The 24,379-nt window shown below is 44.6% G+C and overlaps 1 protein-coding gene across 1 annotated transcript in view; it reads left to right on the top strand.

Moving 5' to 3' along the window:
• Positions 1-24,379, top strand: part of LOC139458427 (calpain-9-like) — a 47,021-nt gene that overhangs the window by 11,929 nt on the left and 10,713 nt on the right. The window contains exons 3-12 of the mRNA XM_071239870.1: positions 10,776-10,845; positions 11,947-12,051; positions 12,463-12,616; positions 13,597-13,774; positions 18,853-18,939; positions 19,962-20,047; positions 21,015-21,092; positions 21,656-21,749; positions 22,859-22,946; positions 23,461-23,612. Of these exons, the coding sequence (XP_071095971.1) occupies positions 10,776-10,845; positions 11,947-12,051; positions 12,463-12,616; positions 13,597-13,774; positions 18,853-18,939; positions 19,962-20,047; positions 21,015-21,092; positions 21,656-21,749; positions 22,859-22,946; positions 23,461-23,612 (1,092 nt within the window). The remainder of the gene's footprint in view (positions 1-10,775; positions 10,846-11,946; positions 12,052-12,462; positions 12,617-13,596; positions 13,775-18,852; positions 18,940-19,961; positions 20,048-21,014; positions 21,093-21,655; positions 21,750-22,858; positions 22,947-23,460; positions 23,613-24,379) is intronic.

Genomic DNA, 24,379 nt, shown 5'->3' on the forward strand with positions numbered 1-24,379 from the left:
AGATCAGCTGTTCACAGGCAGGATGTCACTCGGTCATCAATACACGGTATGGCTGTTAATAAATCTGGCAACAGGGAGCATATGACTCGATGATTTCATGTCAACTAGCAGATCACACATACGGAGTCCAACCCGGTCTTACGTTTAGTTTCGTTTGTTGTTTAACGCCGCACTCAGCAATACTCCAGCGATATGACGGCGTTCCCCGGCCTTACGGGTGAATCTTTCGCCATACCGGTAGCCCACGCCCCTTAGATTCCAGTGTAAGGGCTCAGTCACACATTCAGGATTTTTAATGCCGTCCTTGATAGGACCATTCCCGATTACAATTTGTCTAAAGTCTGATCAAGATCCTGTGTTTCTTGGCGGGATATTGTTCAGGAAGCGTCCAAATTCGTCCCGATTTTCCCGTTCTCAATCCGAATCTGATCCGATTTGTATCTTCCGTATGGTAAAAAACGACCGAATCTGTCCCGACAGCATCCCTATTCTCCCAAATGCGATCAGATAGAGATCTGACAGTGACCGGACAGTGAACCGACAAAGACAGTTCACATTCGGCAAGATCTGGACGCAATCTGGACTCAATCGACAGGAAACGGCATGAACAGGGGCGGTCGGGTAGGCTAGTGGTTAAAGCGTTCGTTCGTCCTGCCAAAGACCCGGGTTCGATTCCCGACATGGGTACAATGTGTGAAGCCCATTTCTGGTGTCCCCCGCCGTGATATTGCTGGAATATTGCTAAAAGCGGCGTAAAACCACACTCACTCACTACTCACTTAAACGGGAGCCATAATCGGCACTGCGTGAACCTGGCCTATTGAAGTTGAAAAGCTATATAAGCTAGTGTGGACATGTTTACTGTTATTCGGCTCCTCTGCTATTCAAACATGGACCTGGCTAATATAACATCCCACACAATATTGAATATAGCCAGGTTGTCCCTCAGAGTCAATCATATTGCCAGAACCAAGTAATCTAAACATACATGCGCAGTCTACACACAAGGTGAGACTCTTATGCAGTGAAGTCAGCATTGAAAGATCGTAATGCGATCTAGGCCAAGAGTTAAAGCGTTAAATGTGTTTTGAAATGTTTAACAATGAGGCCTGTTGAGCGGGCTGTGTATGGTGTAATTGAATGGCGCTACGATGTATGGAGCAGTGCTGTATATTGAATCTCATATAAACCGATATCATTAACCGACTACGTATGGAGGTCTGCGCCATAGAGCGCCCTGGCAGTTCATGAGTTGTACAGGGGTGGTCGGGTAGCCCAGTGGTTAAAGCGTTAGCCCGTCACGCCGAAGACCCGTGTTCCATTCCCGACATGGCAACAATGTGTGAAGCCCATTTCTGGTGCCCCCGGCCGTGATATTGCTGGAGCAATATTGCTAAAAGCGGCGTAAAATCATACTCACTCACTCACTCTGGAGTTGTACACACACGGGCGTGTTGTTCCGGACCACGGTAGAGGATGTATTGAACACGGGGACACGTCTATATTTAATATTGCTGCTAGTCTGAACAGACCTGAAATAAATATCTCCAAAACAGCCCCTGCAAGTTTATGAATTATGTCAAGTCCAGATTACTGCGGGGCGATGGGGTAGCCTAGTGGTTGAAGCGTTCGCTCATGACGCCGAAGAACCGGGGTCGATTCCCAACATTTCTGGTGTCCCTGCCTTGATATTGCTGGAAGAGTGCTAAAAGCGGCGTGACAGTATAGCGACCAGTAGTGAGTGAGTGAGTATGGTTTTACGCCGCTTTTAGCAATATTCCAGCAATATCACGACGGGGGACACCAGAAATGGGCTTCACACACTGTACCCATGTCGGGAATCGAACCCGGGTCTTCGGCGTGACGAGCGAACGCTTTAACCACTAGGCTACCCGACCGCCCCTTATAGCGACCAGTAGAGGCTGGATAGTTAACGCAGAGCGGTCACATAACTTCGACATAACAGCTGTCGTCCCAGGCTCCCCGTCATATCGTCACACCGCCGTCACCTTGTGTTCTGACAGCTCGCAACCCTCCACAATAATTATCTTTGTTCTGATAGAACGAGACAAGCATGCGTTACTACTGAGGACCAATTTTAACACACCCGTGGGTGAGAAAACTATTTTAGATAATTGGTATGAAACATGTATATGAGATTGAATAATTATCCCATAGTGATGACCTAAGTGAGATCATGACGGACTACTTTCCTGATTGAAATTCATTGATTTTTACTCATGCTTCAGTCGAACTCACCCACGTCAATGTCGAAACGTTATGGGTTTAGAGTGTTACGTTCTCTCATTATCATCATTGCACTGAACACCCACAGCTTTGGTGGCTGTTTTTTTTGTTTTGTTTTTTTTTGTTTTTTTTTGTGGAGGGTCACACTCGGTATGAGTAGTGAGCAATAATCCGGCTGACGTCACTTATGACCTTAGTGTTATGTATTAATTCGCCACTGCGATCATGAGCATTGACAAAATATGCTTCGATTCGCGGCTAAAATGGTGCGATTGTAGGGTGTGTTAGAATAAAAAAACAAGTTGTGTCTCACGCTAGTTAACGATTTCCGACATGGATACAATGTGTGAAGCCCATTTCTGGTGTCCCTCGCCGTGACATTGCTGGAATATTGCTGAAAGCGGCGTAAAACCAGACTCACTCACTCTCGCTTGATACGCGTCGCGTTGTAAGATAACGTATGTAACAAGGATACATCTCTTACCCAGGGGAGGCTGGGTAGCCTAGTGGTTAAAGCGATCGCTTGTCACGCCGAAGACCCGGGTTCGATTCCCGACATGGGTACGTACAATGTGTGAATCCCATTTCTGGTGCCCCCCGCCTTGATATTGCTGGAATATTGCTAAAAAGGCGTAAAACCAAACTCACTCACTCTAACCCAGATCCTCAGTTGAGGTGAGGTGAGGTGAGGTGAAATGGGGTTTAACGTCGCGTCCAAGATTATTGCACTTATATAGTGACGTGCATGTACGTGTGTGTGTTTGTGTGGCTGCTTGCACTAGTCCGGACTGATGCCGACTTATAGTGCTAGCTCACTGAGATACCATGCCCCAGTTATACATGAATACCCCACTCAGACACAGTATACTGACTCCGAGCCGACCAGTCCTTGTTTAGCCTTAATGCCGAGCGCCAGACAGGGTAACAACAAGTACCATCTTTCAACGTCTTTTGGTAGGACGCGGTCGGGGATCGAACCCGGACCTTCCGCTCTCCGGGCGGACGCTCTACCACTAGACCACGGAGGCGGTCTCCTCACAGGGGACTTATATATAATATTAACACAGCTCAGGACAGAAAGTAGATGAAAGCAAATATAATGGGATTTTTAATGCATCAAGTGGCGGTACAGTGACTGTATTATTATAATACAAACTGTAATATGAAAAACACTCTTTTAAATTACCATAATAGGTTTGCGTTGGCGGGTGTGCTCAGCAGGTTTACTCAGCAGGTTTAACCGGTTATCGCAAGTGATGTACACTTTTCATGGATCACTGGCGCCGGTTTGCGTAAAACCTTCATAACGGAGGGATGATATAACCAGTTTATTGACGAGGAGGAGTTCTTCTGAATACACTATTGTGATTGCTTGACAACTACTCTTCAGTTGAAGCGAATATGTCATAACATCTTCAAACGCATAACGAATAACACTCTGTTACGTTTTATATATTTTCTGATTTTTATTTCTTGGCTCGGCTGTCTATACTACTAGTATTCTTAAATATTATCCAATACTGTCATCCTGAAGACTGTTTCTCTGGCTACTGTTATTCTGAATTCTGTTCTGTATTTGTTCGGCCCGATTATGTTACTAGGTTTGTCAGCACCATGCCAGTGCTCGTGGGTTTCACCGAAGTAGTAAACGTCTGAGACCTGCATCACTTCGGGCTTTCCTCTCACATTAAGCTGACACGCCGCGATATAACTGTAATACTGTTAAAAGCGGCGTTAGACCCAACCCACTCACTCAGAATAGTGCTATCCTGAAGACGTTTAACCTCTAAACCGTCCTAATGAATACTGTTATCAATAATACTAGTTCAGATTCTGGTATCCCAAATACTATCCTCCTTAACACTAATTGTGTAACTGGTACGCTGAACGCTATTACACCGACAGCTCACAAGTTGGTAAAACACGTCCTTTAAGCCCTGGGAAGACAAGCCCTACTTTATTAAGTATTTTTATCTTTGCAGAGGACGGGTATATGTTTACATGCCTCTCATGACTGGCAACATATACATGTGCAATCAATCAACAGCATCCTTTCAGGACAACGTTGGTTTACACGCGTGCACGTCGCCACTAATACAGCATAACAAAGTAGACACAATGTATGGATAACAACTTCTTTAATACTGTAAAGGCGACGTTTCGGTATAGATCCTTATACCGTTGTAAAACTTCAAAGTAAGGGGTCACGGGTGGCCCAGTCGTCTAAGGCGCCGCGATTTGCTGTGCAGAGTTGCGTCCCTTGGGCACGCCAGAAACCTATGATTGTGGGTTCGTATCCCGGTTCGCCCCGATTATGTTTCTAGGTTTGTCAGCACCATATCCATGCTCATGGGTTTCACTGAAGTGGTAAACGTCTGAGACCTGCATCACTTCGGGCTTTTCTCCCACATCAAGCTGATACGCCTTGATGTAACTGGAATACTGTTAAAAGCGGCGTTAAACCCAACTCACTCACTCAAAGTAATGCCTATCAAACAATTGATACAGCATACCCATATGTATTACCCACATCCCTTTAAGATGCAATGATGACTATGGCCCTGAGTAGAAACTCGATATGTTTTACCCGGGATGAACACAGTGACTGCTGGGGTTGAAACAATACAGTTTTTCCAGTGAGTTAAACAAGCAATGCTATAGCCTCTTTGTGCGACACATCCTTGACGGGGATTCGAGCAGAGCGTTCCGCGCCACCAGTGAAATATAGACTGCCCTTCTGTAGAAGGATAAAACATAACGTGCTTGACATGCCTGCAATACCTTGATGTACGGTGTCCTCGCCTGGGATGGTTGCGGAGGCAGCGGAATAATGCAGTAGCTCACCTGTAGCAAGGTCAGGTACGCGGTAAACATGTATACTGAAAATCTTGAAATCAACGCAAGCGTGAATTAAATTCGAAAAATGCGAGTGGTCTTTGCGTTTATTCGAGGCAGGCGCTTTTTCGAAACGGGCGTTTATTCAAGACCATCGTTCAATCGATGTGTGCAGAGAGGTAGCTTGGAGAGAGTACGTCAAATTTCTTGTGTATTAGATTGCGGCTCGGGAAACAGTACGTCGACTTTCCATGTAGACACCGTGTATTTAGAGGGTAGCTCGGGAGACAGAACGTCGACTTTCTTTGTAGACATCGTGTATTTAGAGGGTAGCTCGGGAGATAGTACGTCGACTTTCTTTGTAGACATCGTGTATTTAGAGGGTAGGAGGGGAGACAGTACGTCGACTTTCTTTGTAGACATCGTGTATTTAGAGGGAAGCTCGGGAGACAGTACGTCGACTTTCTATGTAGACACCATGTATTTAGAGGAGAGCTCGGGAGACAGTACGGCTGTCTATGAAGACCTCATGCAACACAGTACGTCGACTTTGTATGTATACGAAACTGTGTCCCTGTGACAAGCCCCTCATTTCATTTTAACACCCACGGCCACATAACCCACAGATGCTATTCAATACCCTTATCATACTTTGTTGTCCGTATTATTGTCATTATTTAATGAACCTCCCAGTGATAATCCTTCAACTGTGCAGACCAATGTTGTAAACACAGGCCATCTGTGTCACTGTGGACCATCCTCCCACGTCAACACGACGCACCATCCTCACACGTCAACACGACGTACCATCCTCACACGTCAACACGACGTACCACTCTCTCACGTCAACACGACGTACCATCCTCACATGTCTACACGACGTACCACTCTCTCACGTCAACACGACGCACCATCCTCCCACGTCAACACGACGCACCATCCTCACAGGTCAACACGACGTACCACTCTCACGTCAACACGACGTACCACTCTCACGTCAACACGACGCACCATCCTCCCACGTCAACATGACTCACCATCCTCACACGTCAACACGACGCACCATCCTCACACGTCAACACGACGTACCACTCTCTCACGTCAACACGACGTACCATTCTCACACATCAACACGACGTACCACTCTCACGTCAACACGACGCACCATCCTCAAACGTCAACACGACGTACCATCCTCAAACGTCAACATGACGTACAATCCTCACACGTCAACACGACGTAATATAGCCACGTGATTAGACACACGAGCACAGTATATGTCGATGTTACACAGTATAATGTTATTGTGTGTACATGTTGTTCGGGCTGTAGTTGCTGCAATATAACTGTCGTTGTTTGTGTACCCGTATGGGAGTGTCTCGTTAACCCACTAGACAGGGCAGTGAAACTAGGATTTATGTCCTGTACATGCTACATCTGACACAATGATTGCACAGCGACAGACACTGGTTGATATATACTATGTAATAAAAACCATATATCATCCTCCTTCAACCTCCTCATTCCCCTCTCTCCCCTTCTCTTGTTTTCGTCTCCCCCCGTCTCTCTCTCTCTCTCTCTCTCTCTCTCTCTCTCTCTCTCTCTTTCACTCCCTCCCCCTCTCTCAACTCTGTGTATTTCTATTTCTCTCTCTATCCTGCTTCTCTTCTCTCAATCATGCTGGTTTCACTTCTCATAGTGAAAGTGATGTATTGCCTTAATCAACAAATCCGTGAACATCCGGGTTAGAATAGGTCTGCAGCAAACGATGCTTGTCGTAAGAGGCGACTAACGGGATCGGGTGGTCAGGCTTGTTGACTTGGTTGATACATGTCAGCGTATCCCAATTGTGTTGATCGATGCTCATGATGTCAATCATTAGATTCTCTGGTCCAGACTCGATTATTTACAGGCCGCCGTCAAACAGCAGGAATATTGCTGAGTGCGGCGTTAACAAACAAACAAACAAACAAACAACAAACAGACAAACAAACAACCAAACAACGATCAACAGAGGCTTGATAAGCTGTCAGTGAGTATCGCGGCACAACAACGGCAACCCGCCAGGGCATAGCCTGTGTTGCAGGTTACAATGCTATACAGTACGTAGTCAAGAGTGTCGTGTTATTGTCCAGATCTGTTTACTGAGTATGGTGTAGCTCAAGTATAAGAAGAGACGAGTTTTTGTTAACACGGGGAACATTAATTGTCAGGGACTGTCATATTTCAGTATCATCAGATCCGGCGTTTGCTTGACGGTCTGTTGGTTTCGTTAAGAGGCCATTAATATTGTGTTTGAAACCTGGTCCAAGAGTGACTGTGCCGCTTGTATTTGTGAGCAACGGGTTTTTAAGATCTTCACAGATAAAACGAACACTTGTGATGTATTGTCCATAAATTGTCCCTGTATATGCAGCCCGTGACACGTCAAGGCTGCTGTGAGCTGTGTCTACCTTTATGTTAGGAACAACTCCCTTGGAACAATCTCCTGCCGTTGTCCCAGCAAATGTGATTCAAGTCAATCAACGCACATGGTTTCTCTGCTAACTGTATGACGCGTGTCCATCAGTTCATTACGGCACAGTTACACCGAAACAGTGCCTCAGTTTCACACCAGGGACTTAGACCGGACATAGGCCCAAGACAAGACGTCTAGGCAAAAGAAAATATACACTTGAAAATTGGATATGATATAAAAATTACTAACGTTATACTAGGCTGAAAAGAGTTACCGAAACACAGCCTTAAGTCCAAAACATAAACATAATATCCGTATCAAATATCACCATCGAAAACCATTTCTTGTTTGTTTCAATTTTAGCCACAATCAAACACGGGTGTATACCGGCAGTTTATATAGCATCTTTTGAGGGCGTTGTTTCGTTATTTATTTTGAACTTTCAAACAATATATCATATACCTGAGTCTTGAAGTGGGGGGTACCTTGAGTAAGAGGCGACTAACGGGATCGGGTGGTCAGGCTAGCTGACTTGGTTGAAGCATGTCATCGATCCCAATTGCGTGGATCGATGCTCATGATATCAATCACTGGATTGTCTGGTCCAGACTCGATTATTTACAGACCGCCGTCATATAGCTGGAATATTGCCGAGTGCGGCGTAAAACAACAAACAAACAAACAAACAAACAAACCTAGAGTGTGATGGTGATATGGTGGATGTCATGGTATCACTAATAGTCGATGTAATAGCAGCAGCAGTATCAGTAGTATCAATCAATCAATCAATCAATCAAGCAAGCAAGCAAGCAAACAAGCAAGCAAGCAAGCAAGCAAGCAAGCAAGCAATCAATCAATCAATCATATAATTTAGGCCATATAGCTCATACTACAGTTGTAAGCTAAATTATATTTAGGTCACTGGTCCCCAGAGTGTTACATCTTTGTCGATCCTATTTTAAATAATTTGCATAAATATAAAGCTATCAAGCGTAGTACATTAATATCACAGGAGTTTGATAGATTTGTTAACGTTATTCTTCCTGTATAATATTTCTGTAATGAGGTAAGAAAACTGTGTCTTAAGCGATTATGTTTCTTACATACTAAAAGGACGTGGTTTTCATCCTCTACATAATCAAGGTCACAGTCTTTACATACATGCAATGTTTGACTTTTTTTTAATCAATACTTTTTCAAATACTTTGAGCATTACATAACTTTGGATGGGGTATCGACTTGCAGTCATTCGCAAAAGCTTAATCCAGGACTTAATTACCTTTATTTGCGTATTTATAAAGATACAATGACGTAGTGGTAGTGGTAGTAGTAGTTGTTGTGGTAGTGGTGGTTGTAGTAATAGTGGTAGTGGTAGTGATAGTGATAGTGGTAGTGGTAGCTGTAGTTGTAGTTGTGGTGGTAGTGGTAGTGGTAATGGTAGTAGCTGTAGTGGTAGTTGTAGTTGTAGTAGTTGTAGTTGTAGTTGTAGTGGTAGTAGTGGTCGTTGTAGTGGTAGTGGTAGTGGTAGTTGTAGTTGTAGTAGTAGTAGTTGTAGTGGTAGTTTGACTCCAGCATTACTGATAACGTCGTAGTGGTGGTTTTGGCTGTGACAGTGGGCGTAGTTGTATCGATGTGGTATCACGGTGTTGTGACGTGCAGGTAGTAGCAGCAACAGTAACACTGATTGCAGTAGCATCAGATATAAACAACATCCCGTGGTCGAACAAAGCATGTGTGCAGTGGCTCTTATCACAGTGCATCAAACATATTTCATACATCTTCCATAATTGCACCTGGCTGTCACATCAAGCGAGTTGGCCGAGCGTTATGACGGCAGGTGGCCGTTTATTATCCAACACACATGTCCGATGGTATCGTGAAACCCTAGACTTGCACAAGTCTCCAAGGCATTAATTATTACTTTAAATCAGTTCGTGATTATGTAAATAATAACAAGTCTCCCTATCAGAGACCTCTACTGTCCACTTATCTAAGACTTGCCTACTAGGAGCATAGAATTACTACACATCCCTGGACTTTTCTTTCAGTACAGACTTGGAGCAAGGCTACGTGAAACCCATGCCTGCTATTACCGACATATCACATGGTGTCCCATGGTATAAGTCACGCCGCCATACTGGGGTATCATATAGCAGATTATAGTGGATGACTCAGAGCCTTGAATCAATACTCACCTCAACATCCAGTACTTTGCGAGGGCTGTGTAGTCACTTTAAATTATAGCTATAACAATACCAGTCTGTACCCTATTATTTTCGCAGAGATGTCTTATGAAATTGAAAAGGGTGCTCTTCGGTTGTCGCATATATTTTATCATGTATGAAGTATCAAACAAACACCGTTTTGTGCATCTGAATTTCCGTTAGCTGTTTATAATGTTAAAATTCATGTCGGCCATATTGTATTTGGTGGCCATCTTTAAAAACCTACTTTAGCCAAATATTCATAATTGTATCCCCATTATTGTATAACTAGTGTGATACGTTTGGGAACAAGTATATTCATCATAACATTTCTCTATTTGAGATAATGTTGAAAATTTATTGAATGTAGTTGAATTATGGAATTTATCGCGGCTTTTTGCATAGAAATAGTTGAGATTGATGAGTATTGATGGCGTAGGATAATATGTGAAGTTTGACATTGTCATTTCAATAAATAGCCGTTTTATGTTGATAAATAACTGAAAATTGTGAATTGTGGGCATTCATTAAGGCAACCAAGTATATAAAAAGGATTAAATGAAAGAGATATACCATGATATCAAATATGAGAAAGAAATGTGAACAACTAAATGCCTAATGTTTACACATGTCCAAAAATATAGAAACTTTTGGCGGCCATATTGGATTTGGCGGCCATGTTGAAAAATATTGGATGGCCCTATAGCTTGTTTGTACTGTGATGAAACTCCTGTGTGCCAAATGTCATGCATTTTGTAGACACGAGCGAACTCTCCCTCTCTGTGCTAACCTGTCAACTAATGACTAGGTTACACTTCTGACAGTTCTCATCCAGTGGGTTTTGTCAACTCGTCATTAAACTCGAACGTTTATCAATGTTTGTCTTACAAACATAAAATCACGCTCTACGCAATAAAAAAACAAACAAACCCAAAATCTTGTATTTAGTTTAGAACATTGTTTCCCAGTCAACGGGCAATTCTACTGTCAGAATCGATACTGAAAATAACATGTACGTTTTCTTCTTTCAGGACATCGCCAACAACCCTGTGTTTATACTGAATGAGGCGCGCCGCCATGACCTAGACCAAGGTTACTTGGGTATGTATCAAACCCCAGCCCCTTACTTGGGTATGTATGAAACCCCAGCCCCTGCAGTACATTTGACCTGACCGTGAACCCTATATAGACCCGGTGCAGAATAGGTCTCCAGCAACCTATCGCCTATCGTAAGGCTCGAGTAAATTTGATCGGGTGGTCAAGCTCAGTGGCTTGGCCGACGGCTTGAGGCGTTCCACATGTTTTCTGGCACTGGTCTGCAATGCCAAGACTGGATTGTTCTGTGGGCCACTGTGCTATGCTTTGTTTGTAGTTTAACCTAGCACTCGCCAATCTTCCAGCTATAGAACTGTGGTATGTAAATGATAGAGACTGAACCAGACAATCCAGTGATTAACACCTTGAAAGTTCGATCTACGCAATTGGGATAAGATGACATGCATCAACCAAGTCAGCAAACCTGACCACCTGATCCCGATAGTCGCCGCTTACGACAAGCATAGTCGCCTTTAATGGCTAGCATGGGTTTCTGTGACATATTGCAATATTGCTGTAACAGTTTGTTTGTTTGCTTGTTTGTTGTTTAACGCCAGACTCAGCAATATTCCAGCTACATGACGGCGGTCTATAAACAATCAACTGTGGGACAGAAAATCCAGTGATTGACGTCATGAGTATCGATTTACCCATTTGGGATGACATGCATCAACCAAGTCAGAGAGCCTGACCAAACGGTCCCGTTAGCCACCTCTTATGACAAGCATAGTCGCCTTTAAGGCAAGCACCTAACATTCCTGACCGCAGCATAACAAACAAACAAACAAACAAACAAACAAACAAACAAACACACAAACAAACTTGACCGTGAGTAGAGGGACCCTGCCAATGGTGACATGTATCATACCTCGGGTTTTTGGGCGAAATGATCGATTATGTTCTCTTTAGTTTCCCTCTACGGATATTTTTGAATAAAACCTAGCTATTGTTTGTTTTACAAAACACACTTTTTATGTCGGAACTTGATGTTTTATCATACCTATATTTGTTCAGTTGTTTACTCTCTGATTTAGCAGCTTATCTGTTTGTTAGGATATTTCGCATGATTTGTCCATCAGTATCATACTGTATTTCCATGTCATGAAGGTAACTGCTGGTTCGTGGCTGGAGCAGCCATCTTGGCGACCTCGCACCGGAAGCAGCTGGAGAGAGTAGTACCACGTGACCAGGGCTTCGGGAATGACTATGCTGGTGAGTGAAATCAATTCTGTTGTCCTACCGTTCGTCCAACAATGACATTATTTATTTGTGGTACCTGTCCTCGTACAATCACGTTGTTACAATTGTCATACCTGTCCTCGTTCTATCACATTGTTACAACTGCCATACCTGTTCTCGTTCTATCACATTGTTACAACTGCTATGCCTGTCCTCGTTCAATCACATTGTTACAACTGCCATACCTGTCGTCATTCAATCACATTGTTACAACTGCCATAACTGTCCTCCTGCAATCACATTGTTACAACTGCCATACCTGTCCTCGTTCAATCACATTATTACAACTGCCATACCTGTCCTCATGCAATCACATTGTTACAACTGCCATACCTGTCCTCGTTCAATCACAGCGTTCAATCATATTTGTCTGTCATATCATAGGGATCTTCCACTTCTATTTCTGGTGGTACGGAGAGTACGAAGAGATCATCATCGACGACTACCTCCCCACAGACGGCTACAAGCTCATCTTCTGCCACAACAGGGAACGCACCAACGAGTTCTGGTCCGCCCTACTGGAGAAGGCGTACGCCAAGTAAGTCAACTCCTGGCCATGTCATCCTTCAGGTCCTGACACCAGGAAACCCATTTCTTGTGACCCCTGTCATGATATTGCTTGAATATTGCTAGAAGCGGTGTAAAACTACTCACTTGACTATTACAAGAAAGGGTAGGTGGGTAAGTGAGTAAATAATGTTTTACGGCGCAGTTAGCAATACACCAACTATATCTCCGCTACCTGTACCAGCAAACCAATGGTTGAAAATATAAGCATCGCTCCATGACATCAGGACACGACACCTTCTCCTCTTCTTCCTCTTCCCCTTCTCCTCATTCTCTCCATCTCTTCTCCTCCTCCTTTTCCTCTTCTTCCTCCTACTTCTCCTTCTCCTCCTCAGTCAGTCACATAACGCAAATATTTAGGTTCCTTAGGCTTTCCGGAATCCTGGGTTCAAATCCCAAATTAAACCCGATTATGATTCATTGTTTGTCAGCACCAAACTCGTGGGTTTCACTCACGTTGTCTAATGTACAGCTTATACGCCTCGTGATGTCTATAACACTGTTCACAGTGGCGTTAAATCTCACTCCCTCGTGATACTCCGTGGTCTAGTTGTAGAGCGTCCGCCCGGATAGCGGAAGGTTCAGAGTTCCATCCCCGGCCGCGTCAAACCAAAAGACGTTAAAAGATGGTACTTGTTGTTACCCTGTCTGGCGCTCGGCATAAAGGGGCTGAAACAAGGACTGGTCGGCTCGGAGCCAGTATACTGTGTCTGAGTGGGGTATTCATGGTATCTCAGTGTGCTACTATAGCACCATAAATCGGCATCGGTCCGGACTAGTACAAGCGGTCACACACACACACACACACACACACACACACACACACACACACACACACACACACACACACACACACACACACACACACACACACACACACACACACACACACACACACACACACACACACACACAGAGACGTTGGATTTACGACACGCTGTGTGTTGTCAGACTCAGGGGCAGCTATGAGGCTCTGGACGGGGGGAAGCTGCAAGACTCACTGGTGGATTTTACCGGAGGAATATCGGAGGCCATCGACATCCGGGACAAGGCGAAAATAGCGAAGAATATATACGAGACGCTGTACAACTCCTTCAAGATGAACTCGATGATTGGAGGAAGCATATTCGTAAGTTTTAATTTGAATTGTGATTTTTTTCAATGGCTCAGTGATGCTCCTCTGATTCGTCTATTTCAGTTATTGTCATAATATTGATTCAGGGCTCGATTTTACTGTTTACGTGCATCAGCATTGTTCTTCTCCTCCTTCTCCTCCACATCCTCCTCCTTCTCTTCTTCATCCTCCTCCTTCTCTCCTCCTCTTCCTCCTTCTCCTCCTCCTTCTGAATCTCCCCCACCCCTCCTCCTTCTTAATATTCTCCTCCCTTCTCTTCTCCTTCTCCTCTTTCTCAATATCCTCCTCCACCTCTTATCCTTCTCCTCTTCCTCCGTCTCCTTCTCTATCTCCTACACTCATCCCCTTCTCTCCTTCTCAATCTCCTCCTCCTCCTCCTTTTCAATCTCCTCCTCCTCCTTCTCCTTCTCAATCTCCTCCTTCTTCTCCTTCTCAATCTCCTCCACTCCTCCTCCTTCCCAATATCCTCCTTCTCTCTTCTCTTTTTCCTTTCCTCCTCAATCTCCTCCTCCTCCTCTTTCTTCTTCCCCTCCTTCTCCTTCTCCTCCTCCTCAATCCCCTCCTCCTCCACAATCTTCTTCTCATCCTCCTTCTCAATCTCATCCCTCTTAATCTCTCCACTTCCTTCTCCTTCTCCTCAATCTCCTTCTCAATCTCCTCCTCCTTCTCCTCCTCCTCCTCCTCCTCATCATCATCATCATGATGTTATTTTTTGTACCATCAGCATCCTAAACATCGTTCTTTTCCCTGTTATATCCCCTCATTTATTGAGACTGATTTATTGGTATCGTGGATAGAGCGCTTGATGTGAAGGCGGAGGTCGGTCGTTCGATCTCCTGGACGCGTCATGCCAAAACACGTAAAAAGATGGTACATGTTGGCGTTGGCATTAAGGGGATAAAACAAGGACTGATCGGATCGGATTCTGAGTTGCGCAGTTTGCTGTATAGAGTTGCATCCCTTCGATGTGCCAGAACACTATGTCCGTGGGTTCGAGACCTGCCTTAATAAGGAGTCTCAGTTTGTCAGTGCACTTCCGGTACTCTTTGGTTTCACAAATGTGTAATTAACGTTTAAGGTCGGCATCACTTTCTTCCTACATCAGGCTGACACGGGGCGGTGGTTAAAGCGTTCGCTCATCACGCCGAATACCCGGGTTCGATTCCCGACATGGGTACAATGTGTGAAGCCCATTTCTGGTGTCCCCCGCCGTGATATTGCTGAAATGTTGCTAAAAGCGGCGTAAAACCATACTCACTCACTCAGGCTGACACGCCGTGATTTAAATGAAATACTGTCACGCCCTTATGTTATTGAAATACTGTAACGCCCTGATATAACTGAAATACTGACACGCCCTGATATAACTGAAATACTGACACGCCCTGATATAACTGAAATACTGACACGCCATGATATAACTGAAATACTGACACGCCATGATATAACTGAAATACTGACACGCCCTGATATAACTGAAATACTGACACGCCGTGATATAACTGAAATACTGTCACGCCCTGATATAACTGAAATACGGACACGCCCTGATATAACTGAAATACTGACACGCCCTGATATAACTGAAATACGGACACGCCCTGATATAACTGAAATACGGACACGCCCTGATATAACTGAAATACTGACACGCCATGATATAACTGAAATACTGACACGCCATGATATAACTGAAATACTGACACGCCCTGATATAACTGAAATACGGACACGCCCTGATATAACTGAAATACTGACACGCCATGATATAACTGAAATACTGACACGCCATGATATAACTGAAATACGGACACGCCCTGATATAACTGAAATACTGACACGCCCTGATATAACTGAAATACGGACACGCCCTGATATAACTGAAATACGGACACGCCCTGATATAACTGAAATACTGACACGCCATGATATAACTGAAATACGGACACGCCCTGATATAACTGAAATACTGACACGCCCTGATATAACTGAAATACGGACACGCCCTGATATAACTGAAATACGGACACGCCCTGATATAACTGAAATACGGACACGCCCTGATATAACTGAAATACTGTCACGCCCTGATATAACTGAAATACTGTCACGCCCTGATATAACTGAAATACTGTCACGCCCTGATATAACTGAAATACTGACACGCCCTGATATAACTGAAATACGGACACGCCCTGATATAACTGAAATACTGTCACGCCCTGATATAACTGAAATACGGACACGCCCTGATATAACTGAAATACGGACACGCCCTGATATAACTGAAATACTGTCACGCCCTGATATAACTGAAATACTCTCACGCCCTGATATAACTGAAATACTGACACGCCCTGATATAACTGAAATACGGACACGCCCTGATATAACTGAAATACTGTCACGCCCTGATATAACTGAAATACTGTCACGCCCTGATATAACTGAAATACTGTCACGCCCTGATATAACTGAAATACGGACACGCCCTGATATAACTGAAATACTGACACGCCCTGATATAACTGAAATACGGACACGCCCTGATATAACTGAAATACTGACACGCCCTGATATAACTGAAATACGGACACGCCCTGATATAACTGAAATACTGTCACGCCCTGATATAACTGAAATACTGTCACGCCCTTATATAACTGAAATACTCTCACGCCCTGATATAACTGAAATACTGTCCAAAACGATGGTGTAGCCAACTCACTCACTCACTCTAATCTGAACACACTTTTTGTTGAATTATATCGATGTCATGGTACAACCAATTGTGTTTAATAAATGACTGAATGCTTGTTTCGATTTCAGACTCACACTATGCCAATAGGGGTGATTCTTTACTGTGTTTGTTGTAAGAACTCCTGATAATGAAGAATTACAATATTTCACAATAGTAGTTAGGTTATCCAACATTGAAGATTAATTCTGAGTCTATAGTCAATGTCTGTATCATATTTTCACATATATCACACATCTCACGTGAAAACAAATTTATGAATACTTTAAGTTTCGTTGGAGTCTTGTGTGGTCCGAATCCATTTGTTTTAGCTATGTAATTTTAAAACCTTTACAATGCGACCTCTGCATATGAATAATAATATGCTTGTGATGATCTTTGCTTGACGTATTAGCACTAGCGCAACACAATCATGTACAACACACAAATCTACATTTATATTAATCTTTGTTTTTAAGAATTATCCATTTGATTTCAAAGAACAATTATTCATTGACGGATCGTGTTTGAATATCCACCAACGACTCTCTCTTGGTCTTTAATCAGGAATTATTATCTACATATACGAGACTGAATTTGTAGGAATAAAACCAACAGAACACCTGGCCACGTGGCCCAAATTATGAATTGTGACAAGTGTTTTTTGTATTCATGTGCCGTCTTCGATACTTTCTGAAAATCTCCGCTATTCTCGCTTTTCTGCCACTGCCTATTTAGAAGTGTTCTTAAAATACAGAGGAATCTGTAAAACATATGGCATGAAATACTATTTCTAGAACCTCAGCTATTCGGCCAGGGCCCACTTGCATAAAGCAGTCTTAGTGCTAAGATGATCGTAACTCCCATACTTAAACATAGGCTTACAATAGTCGTCGTGCTAAGATCGCTTTGTGCAAGTGGGCCCTGGCCGAATAGCTGAGGTTCTAGATGTATGTACCGATACTTAATAGTCTCTCCTCTTCTATTCGTCTTTTTTATTGTCAATTTAAGCCGTAACTGATTTACATTTTGCTATTATTTATATTTTCCATTTTGTATTCTTCTGGTAAGTCAAATATAATTTAAAATATAGTGTGATTTGTGTTTCTGTTCGTGTCAAGTTTGTTGTTTTATTCTGTTTGATATATTATGATTTATATATTGGGTCCATCAAGTGTGTGTGTGTGTGTGTGTGTGTGTGTGTGTGTGTGTGTGTGTGTGTGTGTAAGTGTGTGTGTGTGTGTGTGTAAGTGTGCGTGCGTGCGTGCGTGCGTGCGTGCGCGTGTGTGTGTGCTGTCATCTCCCCTTGTCAAGTTTGTTGTTTTATTCTATTTGATATATTATAATTTATATATTGGATGCATCAAGTGTGTGTGTGTTGTGTGTGAGTGTGTTGTGTTGTGTGTGTTGTGTGTGAGTGTTGCGTTGTGTGTGTGTTTTGTGTTGTGAGTGTGTGAGTGAGTGTGAGTGAGTGAGTGAGTGAGTGAGTGAGTGAGTGAGTGAGTGAGTGTGTGTGTGTGTGTGTGTTGTGTGTGTGAGTGTGTTGTGTTGTGTGTGTTGTGTGTGAGTGTTGCGTTGTGTGTGTGTTTTGTGTTGTGAGTGTGTGAGTGAGTGTGAGTGAGTGAATGTGAGTGAGTGAGTGTGAGTGAGTGAGTGAGTGTGTGTGTGTGTGTGTGTGTGTGTGTGTGTGTGTGTGTGCTGTCATCCCCCCTTGCTTCTTACATCATGGATACACTGCATCCTTGACACGAGCTCTTCAGTGCGTATTTATAGCACTCTGATTTGTTTTGTCCTATAGACTTCAAACATATGTTTCGCCAGCTTAATCCGCAGTAATCTCTTTTAGATGTGACTATACGGTATTGTTAAGAATCTTATTTCTCCAATTGTAAGTTATTACAATTACTTTGCCCTGAACAATAAGATGTATTAATGTTACTATAGAAGGCTATTGGAGGGAAAGGCTTTTCTACAGATATTTTCTTCAAACTGACTACCCTCGTCTGGAGGTACATGCATACTGTTAATTACAAAGTAATACCAGCTGTCACTCAGGATCAGACATCCAGATGGTTTGGATGGTTGTTGTTTAACGCCGCACTATATGACGGCTGTATGTACATAATCGAGTCTGGACCAGACAATCAAGCGATTGTTATCATGAGCATCGATCCACGCAATTGGGATACGATGACATACATCAACCAAGTCAGCGAGACTGATCCCCCGATCCCGTTAGTCGCCTCTCAGTAACAGTACACGTTCATAGTAGGTAGCATGTTTCTGTCGCACAAGCGGAGCTGCCCTTGGTTCATTTGTGTCGTCTTTGTTCCAGCGTCCACCCAATGCAACAACCCCGGAGGTGCGCCTGTACAACGGTCTATACATGGGGCACGCGTACAGTATAACAGGGTTCACACAGGTGCGTACAGTAGAACAGGGGTTACGCAGGTGCGTACAGTAGAACAGGGTTCACACAGGTGCGTACAGTAGAACAGGGTTCACACAGGTGCGTACAGTAGAACAGGGGTTACGCAGGTGCGTACAGTAGAACAGTGTTAACACAGGTGCGTACAGTAGAACAGGGTTCACACAGGTGCGTACAGTAGAACAGGGTTCACACAGGTGCGTACAGTAGAACAGGGTTCACACAGGTGCGTACAGTAGAACAGGGTTTACGGAGGTTCGTACAATAGAACAGGGTTTACGCAGGTGCGTACAGTAGAACAGGGTTCACACAGGTGCCTACTGTAGCACAGGGTTCACACAGGTGCGTATAGTAGAACATGGTTCACGCAGGTGCGTACAGTATTACAAGATTCACGCAGCAGAACAGGGCTCGAACAGGTTCGTACAGTTGTTCCATATTTCTATCTTAAGCACGGACCGGTAAATAGAGGACATGGTTCCACAACTTGGTGTGCACTTTGAGTCGCGACAGTAACCCAGCAGGTTAAACTGATTGGGGTTTGAAGTCCACATTCGTCCTTATCATGAACCTCGTATGACTTCACCAGTGATCCTGGAATGGGTCTATGTTTGTTTGTTTGTTTGTTTGTTTGTTGTTTAACGCCGCACGCAGCAATATTCCAGCTATGTGACGGCGGTCTGTAAATAATTGAGTCTGGACCAGACAATCCAGTGATTGATATCATGAGCATCGATCCACGCAATTGGGACCGATGACATGCATCAACAAAGTCAGCGAGTCTGATCACACGATCTCGTTAGTTGCCTTTTACGACAAGCATATTGTCGCCTTTTACGGCAAGCATGGGTTGCTGAAGACCTATTCTACCCAGGATCTTCACGAATCTAATGGGTCTATGAGCTGCGGCACTTTTAATGTTTCTATTTTGTACCTTGTGTAATAATGAAAACCTTTCAGCACAATAACCTAACCCACTCACTGAATCGGGCCATCGCTTTACGTTTCTCTTCCAGTTATCCTTTCAAGGTCGTGTTTGTCGCCTGGTCAGGCTCCGGAACCCCTGGGGAAGGAAGGAGTGGAATGGATCTTGGTCAGACAAGTAGGTAGATATATAGAACGTCATCCACGTGATCAGGCAGGTAGGTCGTCGTACAGAACACAAACCACGCGCCATCCGCGTGATCAGACAGGTAGGTCGACATACAGAACACAAACCACGTGGACATACAGAACGCCATCCACGTGATCAAACAGGTAGGCCGACATACAGAACGTCATCCATATGATCAGACAGGGAGGCCGACATACAGAACGTCATCCACGTGATCAGACAGGGAGACCGACATACAGAACGTCATCCACGTGATTAGACAGGGAGGCCGACATACAGAACGTCATCCACGCACGTGATCAGACAGGTAGGTCGACATACAGAACGTCATCCGCGTGATCAGACAGGGAGGCCGACATACAGAACACAAACCACGTGGACATACAGAACGTCATCCGCGTGATCAGACAGGGAGGCCGACATACAGAACGTCATCCGCGTGATCAGACAGGGAGGCCGACATACAGAACGTCACCCACGTGATCATTCAGGGAGGCCGGCATACAGAACGTCACCAAAGTGATCAGTCAGGGAGGCCGACATACAGAACGTCATCCACGTGATCAGTCAGGGAGGCCGACATACAGAACGTCACCAAAGTGATCAGTCAGGGAGGCCGACATACAGAACGTTAAGGTAATGTAGTTACGATCACTTTAGCGCTAAGATTGCTTTGTACAACGGCACCCAGGTAGTCAGACAGAGAGGATAAAAGTTAATTCATCTGACCATCGGTCAGAGGTTTTGTATTTGCAAGTATTTTCTCAGATCAGGTTCGTATGACCAGCCTGCAGACATTAGACGTTCAGACGATGAACCAGGATAAGTTGGTGAAAGATTATATATTCAAATTTGCCTTGATTGTTTCAGGACTATAGTGCACGTGGCATCAACGCTTGTGATATTAACACGGCAGATGAACACTAATACATGACGTTCTCGTTCGTTATACCAGGTCTCGGGAAATCGCGTCTGTATCCGAGGAAATCAAGAATGATCTTCGTTTCCGGGCAAGGGACGATGGCGAATTCTGGTACGTACGAGTAGTCTCCCTTTATAAAAAAACCCCTGCGCCCCGGCTCAGTGTTACAAACGCATGAAACAAAGTAGCAACTAGCAAAACAAGAACATAAACAAATAAAATGAAATGTTCCCAAGCAGTAATCTTGCTAGCGCGGCGGTGGGGTAGCCTAGTGGTTAAAGCGTTCGCTCGTCACGCCGAAGACCCGGGTTCGATTCCTGACATGGGTACAATGTATTTAGCCCATTTCTGGTGTCCCCCGCCATGATATTGCTGGAATATTGCAAAAAGCGGCGTAAAACCATACTCACTCACTCACTCACTCTTGCTAGCGATATTCAATATTCAATGTCTTCGGGGCGTAGTGGTAACCTAGTGTGGTAGATTCTGGGATATTGCTAAACGCTTCAGCTTTACACCATCCACCCTCACCAAAATCCACCCTACCAACCCGCCGTGATATAACTTTAACTGCAACTGGAACTGCTGACTGCAACACCATGTCCTCTCTGCACACCACGTACCTAGCATCACAACCTGCATGCACTCGTCAGTTACCACCTTCTATGTTTCAGGATTTCTATAGAGGATTTCCTTGCCAACTTTGACGAGATCCAGCTCTGTCATCTGCAGCCTGATGCTCTCACTGACGAGATCGCCATAGACGAAGTGAGTTGAGTGAGTGAGTGAGTTGGGTTTAACTCCGCTTTTGACAGTATTGCAGTTATATCGCGGCGTGTCAGCTTAATGTGGGAGGAAAGCCCGAAGTGATGCAGGTCTCAGACGTTTACCACTTCGGTGAAACCCACGAGCACAGGTATGGTGCTGACAAACCTAGAAACATAATCGGGACGAACGGGGATTCGAACCCACAACCATAGGTTTCTGGCGTACCCAAGGGACGCAACTCTGCATAGCGAATTGCGGCGCCTTAGACGACTGGGCCACCCGTTCCCCATGAAGTGAGTTGAACCTTGGTGTGACGTCGTCATGCATGCATTTATGATGACCACCGTGTGTAGGAGGTTCACCTATGCAATGTAAGCTCAACGAGACTACAACAGTTAAGTCTAAATCACTTTTACTCGTAGCTACACAACATCCATTTCAAAAACACCAAGACGCATATATTGTGCTTTTTTCATGGTCCCTATATTAATATATATAAAAAATATTATCCCCCCGCCCTTACCTGCCTGACTTCTGTGCCGCCATTGCCTTCACCTCTGTGCCGTCATTGCCTTGTCCTATGTGCCATCATTAACTGGTTTATTTCTGAGTGGCTATTGTCTGGCTGACCTCTGTGCCGACATTGCCTTGACCTCTGTGCCGTCATTGTATTGACCTCTGTGCTGCCATTACCTTGACCTCTTTGCCGCCATTGCCTTGGCCTCTTTGCCGCCATTGCCTTGACCTCTGTGCCGCCATTGCCTTGACCTCTGTGCCGTCATTTTCTTGACTTCTGTGCCGCCATTGCCTTGACCTCTGTGCCGCCATTGCCTTGACCTCTGTGCCGTCATTTTCTTGACTTCTGTGCCGCCATTGCCTTGACCTCTGTACCGTCATTGTCTTGACCTCTGTGCCGCCATTGCCTTGACCCCTGTGCCGCCATTGCCTTGACCTCTGTGCCCCCATTGCCTTGACCTCAGTGCCGCCATTGCATTGGCCCCTGTGCCGCCATTGCCTTGACCTCTGTGCCACCATTAACTGGTTGACTTCTGTGGCACTATTGTCTGTCTGACCTCTGTGCCGCCATTACCTTGACCTCTTTGTTCCAGAACAAGAACCACTGGAACGTGACGTTGTACCATGACTCCTGGATCAGGGGGGTGACTGCCGGAGGGTGTGGCAACCCGCCCAATCAGAGTAAGTACTCTTAATGTCTGTATCAGTACATTTATTCTCATGATTCATTATATTATCTCCACAGAAACGTGGGCATTCCTTGTTAAAATTGTTCACAAGCAAGCCATGCCGGGACGAGGCGATAAGGTCGAGTAGTCAGGCTTGGTGCCCTGGCTGATTGCTCGCATCGTGAATGGTATCCCGACGGCACAGGGCGTTTCATAGCAATTGCGTGGATCGATGCTCATGATGTCAATCATTGGTTGACCTGGTTCGGAATCAGTTATTTACACGCCGCCGTGAAATAACTTGAATATATTTGAGAGCGGTATTCAAGTAACAACGAACAAACAAACAAACACACAAACAAACAAACAAACAAACAGTTACAGTACAGTACACTCGCATTGTCAACTTTGTTTTCATTGCTGCTACAACTTCTAAATACCATTGACAGATAGTGTGTCGTACAACCACATTGACACACCTTCAGATATACCGTATTTCCTCTACATAGAGCATATATTGTCTGTAGATCTGTACTGGAAGAACCCTCAGTTCTTCGTGACTCTCCGTGAGTTTGACGACCGTCTGACGGACAATGACTGCACGCTCATCGTGTCTCTCATGGAGAAGGAGAAGGGAGGGGATGTCTCAAAAACAGCAATAGGATTTGATGTCTACAGGGTACGTATAACATGGTGCGAAGAGTGACTGAGTGGGAGAGTGTGGCCTTAAACACTGTCTGAGGTGTATCATAGCGCGATGCAGGTCGTAGAGTTAGTGAGTGAGTTGGGTTCTTTACACCGCTTTTAACAGTTTTACAGTTACGTCACGGTGTGTCAGCCTAATGTTGGAGGAAAGCCCGAAGTGATGCAAGTCCAAGACTATTGTGCTGACAAACCTAGAAACAAAATCAGGTCGAACCGGGATTCGAACCCTCAATCATAGGTTTCTGACGAGCTCAGGGGACACTCTTGCCCCGCCTCTTCCATAACACCAAGGAGCTCGGTGTGGTGCGGACGAATCAGGGCAGCTCATCACTCAATGCGTCTTGTGTTTTCTCAGACGAATGGGGACCGCCTCCGTGGTCTAGTGGTAGAGCGTCCGCCCGGAGAGTGGAAGGTCCCGGGTTGGATCCCCGGCCGCGTCAAAAGATGGCACTTATTGTTACCCTGCCTGGCGCTCGACATTAAGGGGCTAAAACAGGGACTGATAGGCTCGGAGTCCGTTTACTGTGTCTGAGTGGGGTATCTCTCTTCATTTTATCTCAGTGGCATGGTCTCTCAGTGGACTAGCACTATAAATCGACATTAGTCCGGATAAGTACAAGCAGTCACATGCACGCGTGTCGCTATATAAGTGCAATAATCTTGGACGCGACGTTAAACCCCATTTCACCTCAGTTCAGACGATTGGGTTACGGTGCCAATCGTTTGTTTAAGGATAAAGGT

The sequence above is a fragment of the Haliotis cracherodii genome, unplaced genomic scaffold (assembly GCF_022045235.1).
Source record: "Haliotis cracherodii isolate W230 unplaced genomic scaffold, xgHalCrac1.p SCAF_12, whole genome shotgun sequence".
Lineage (NCBI taxonomy): Eukaryota > Metazoa > Mollusca > Gastropoda > Lepetellida > Haliotidae > Haliotis > Haliotis cracherodii.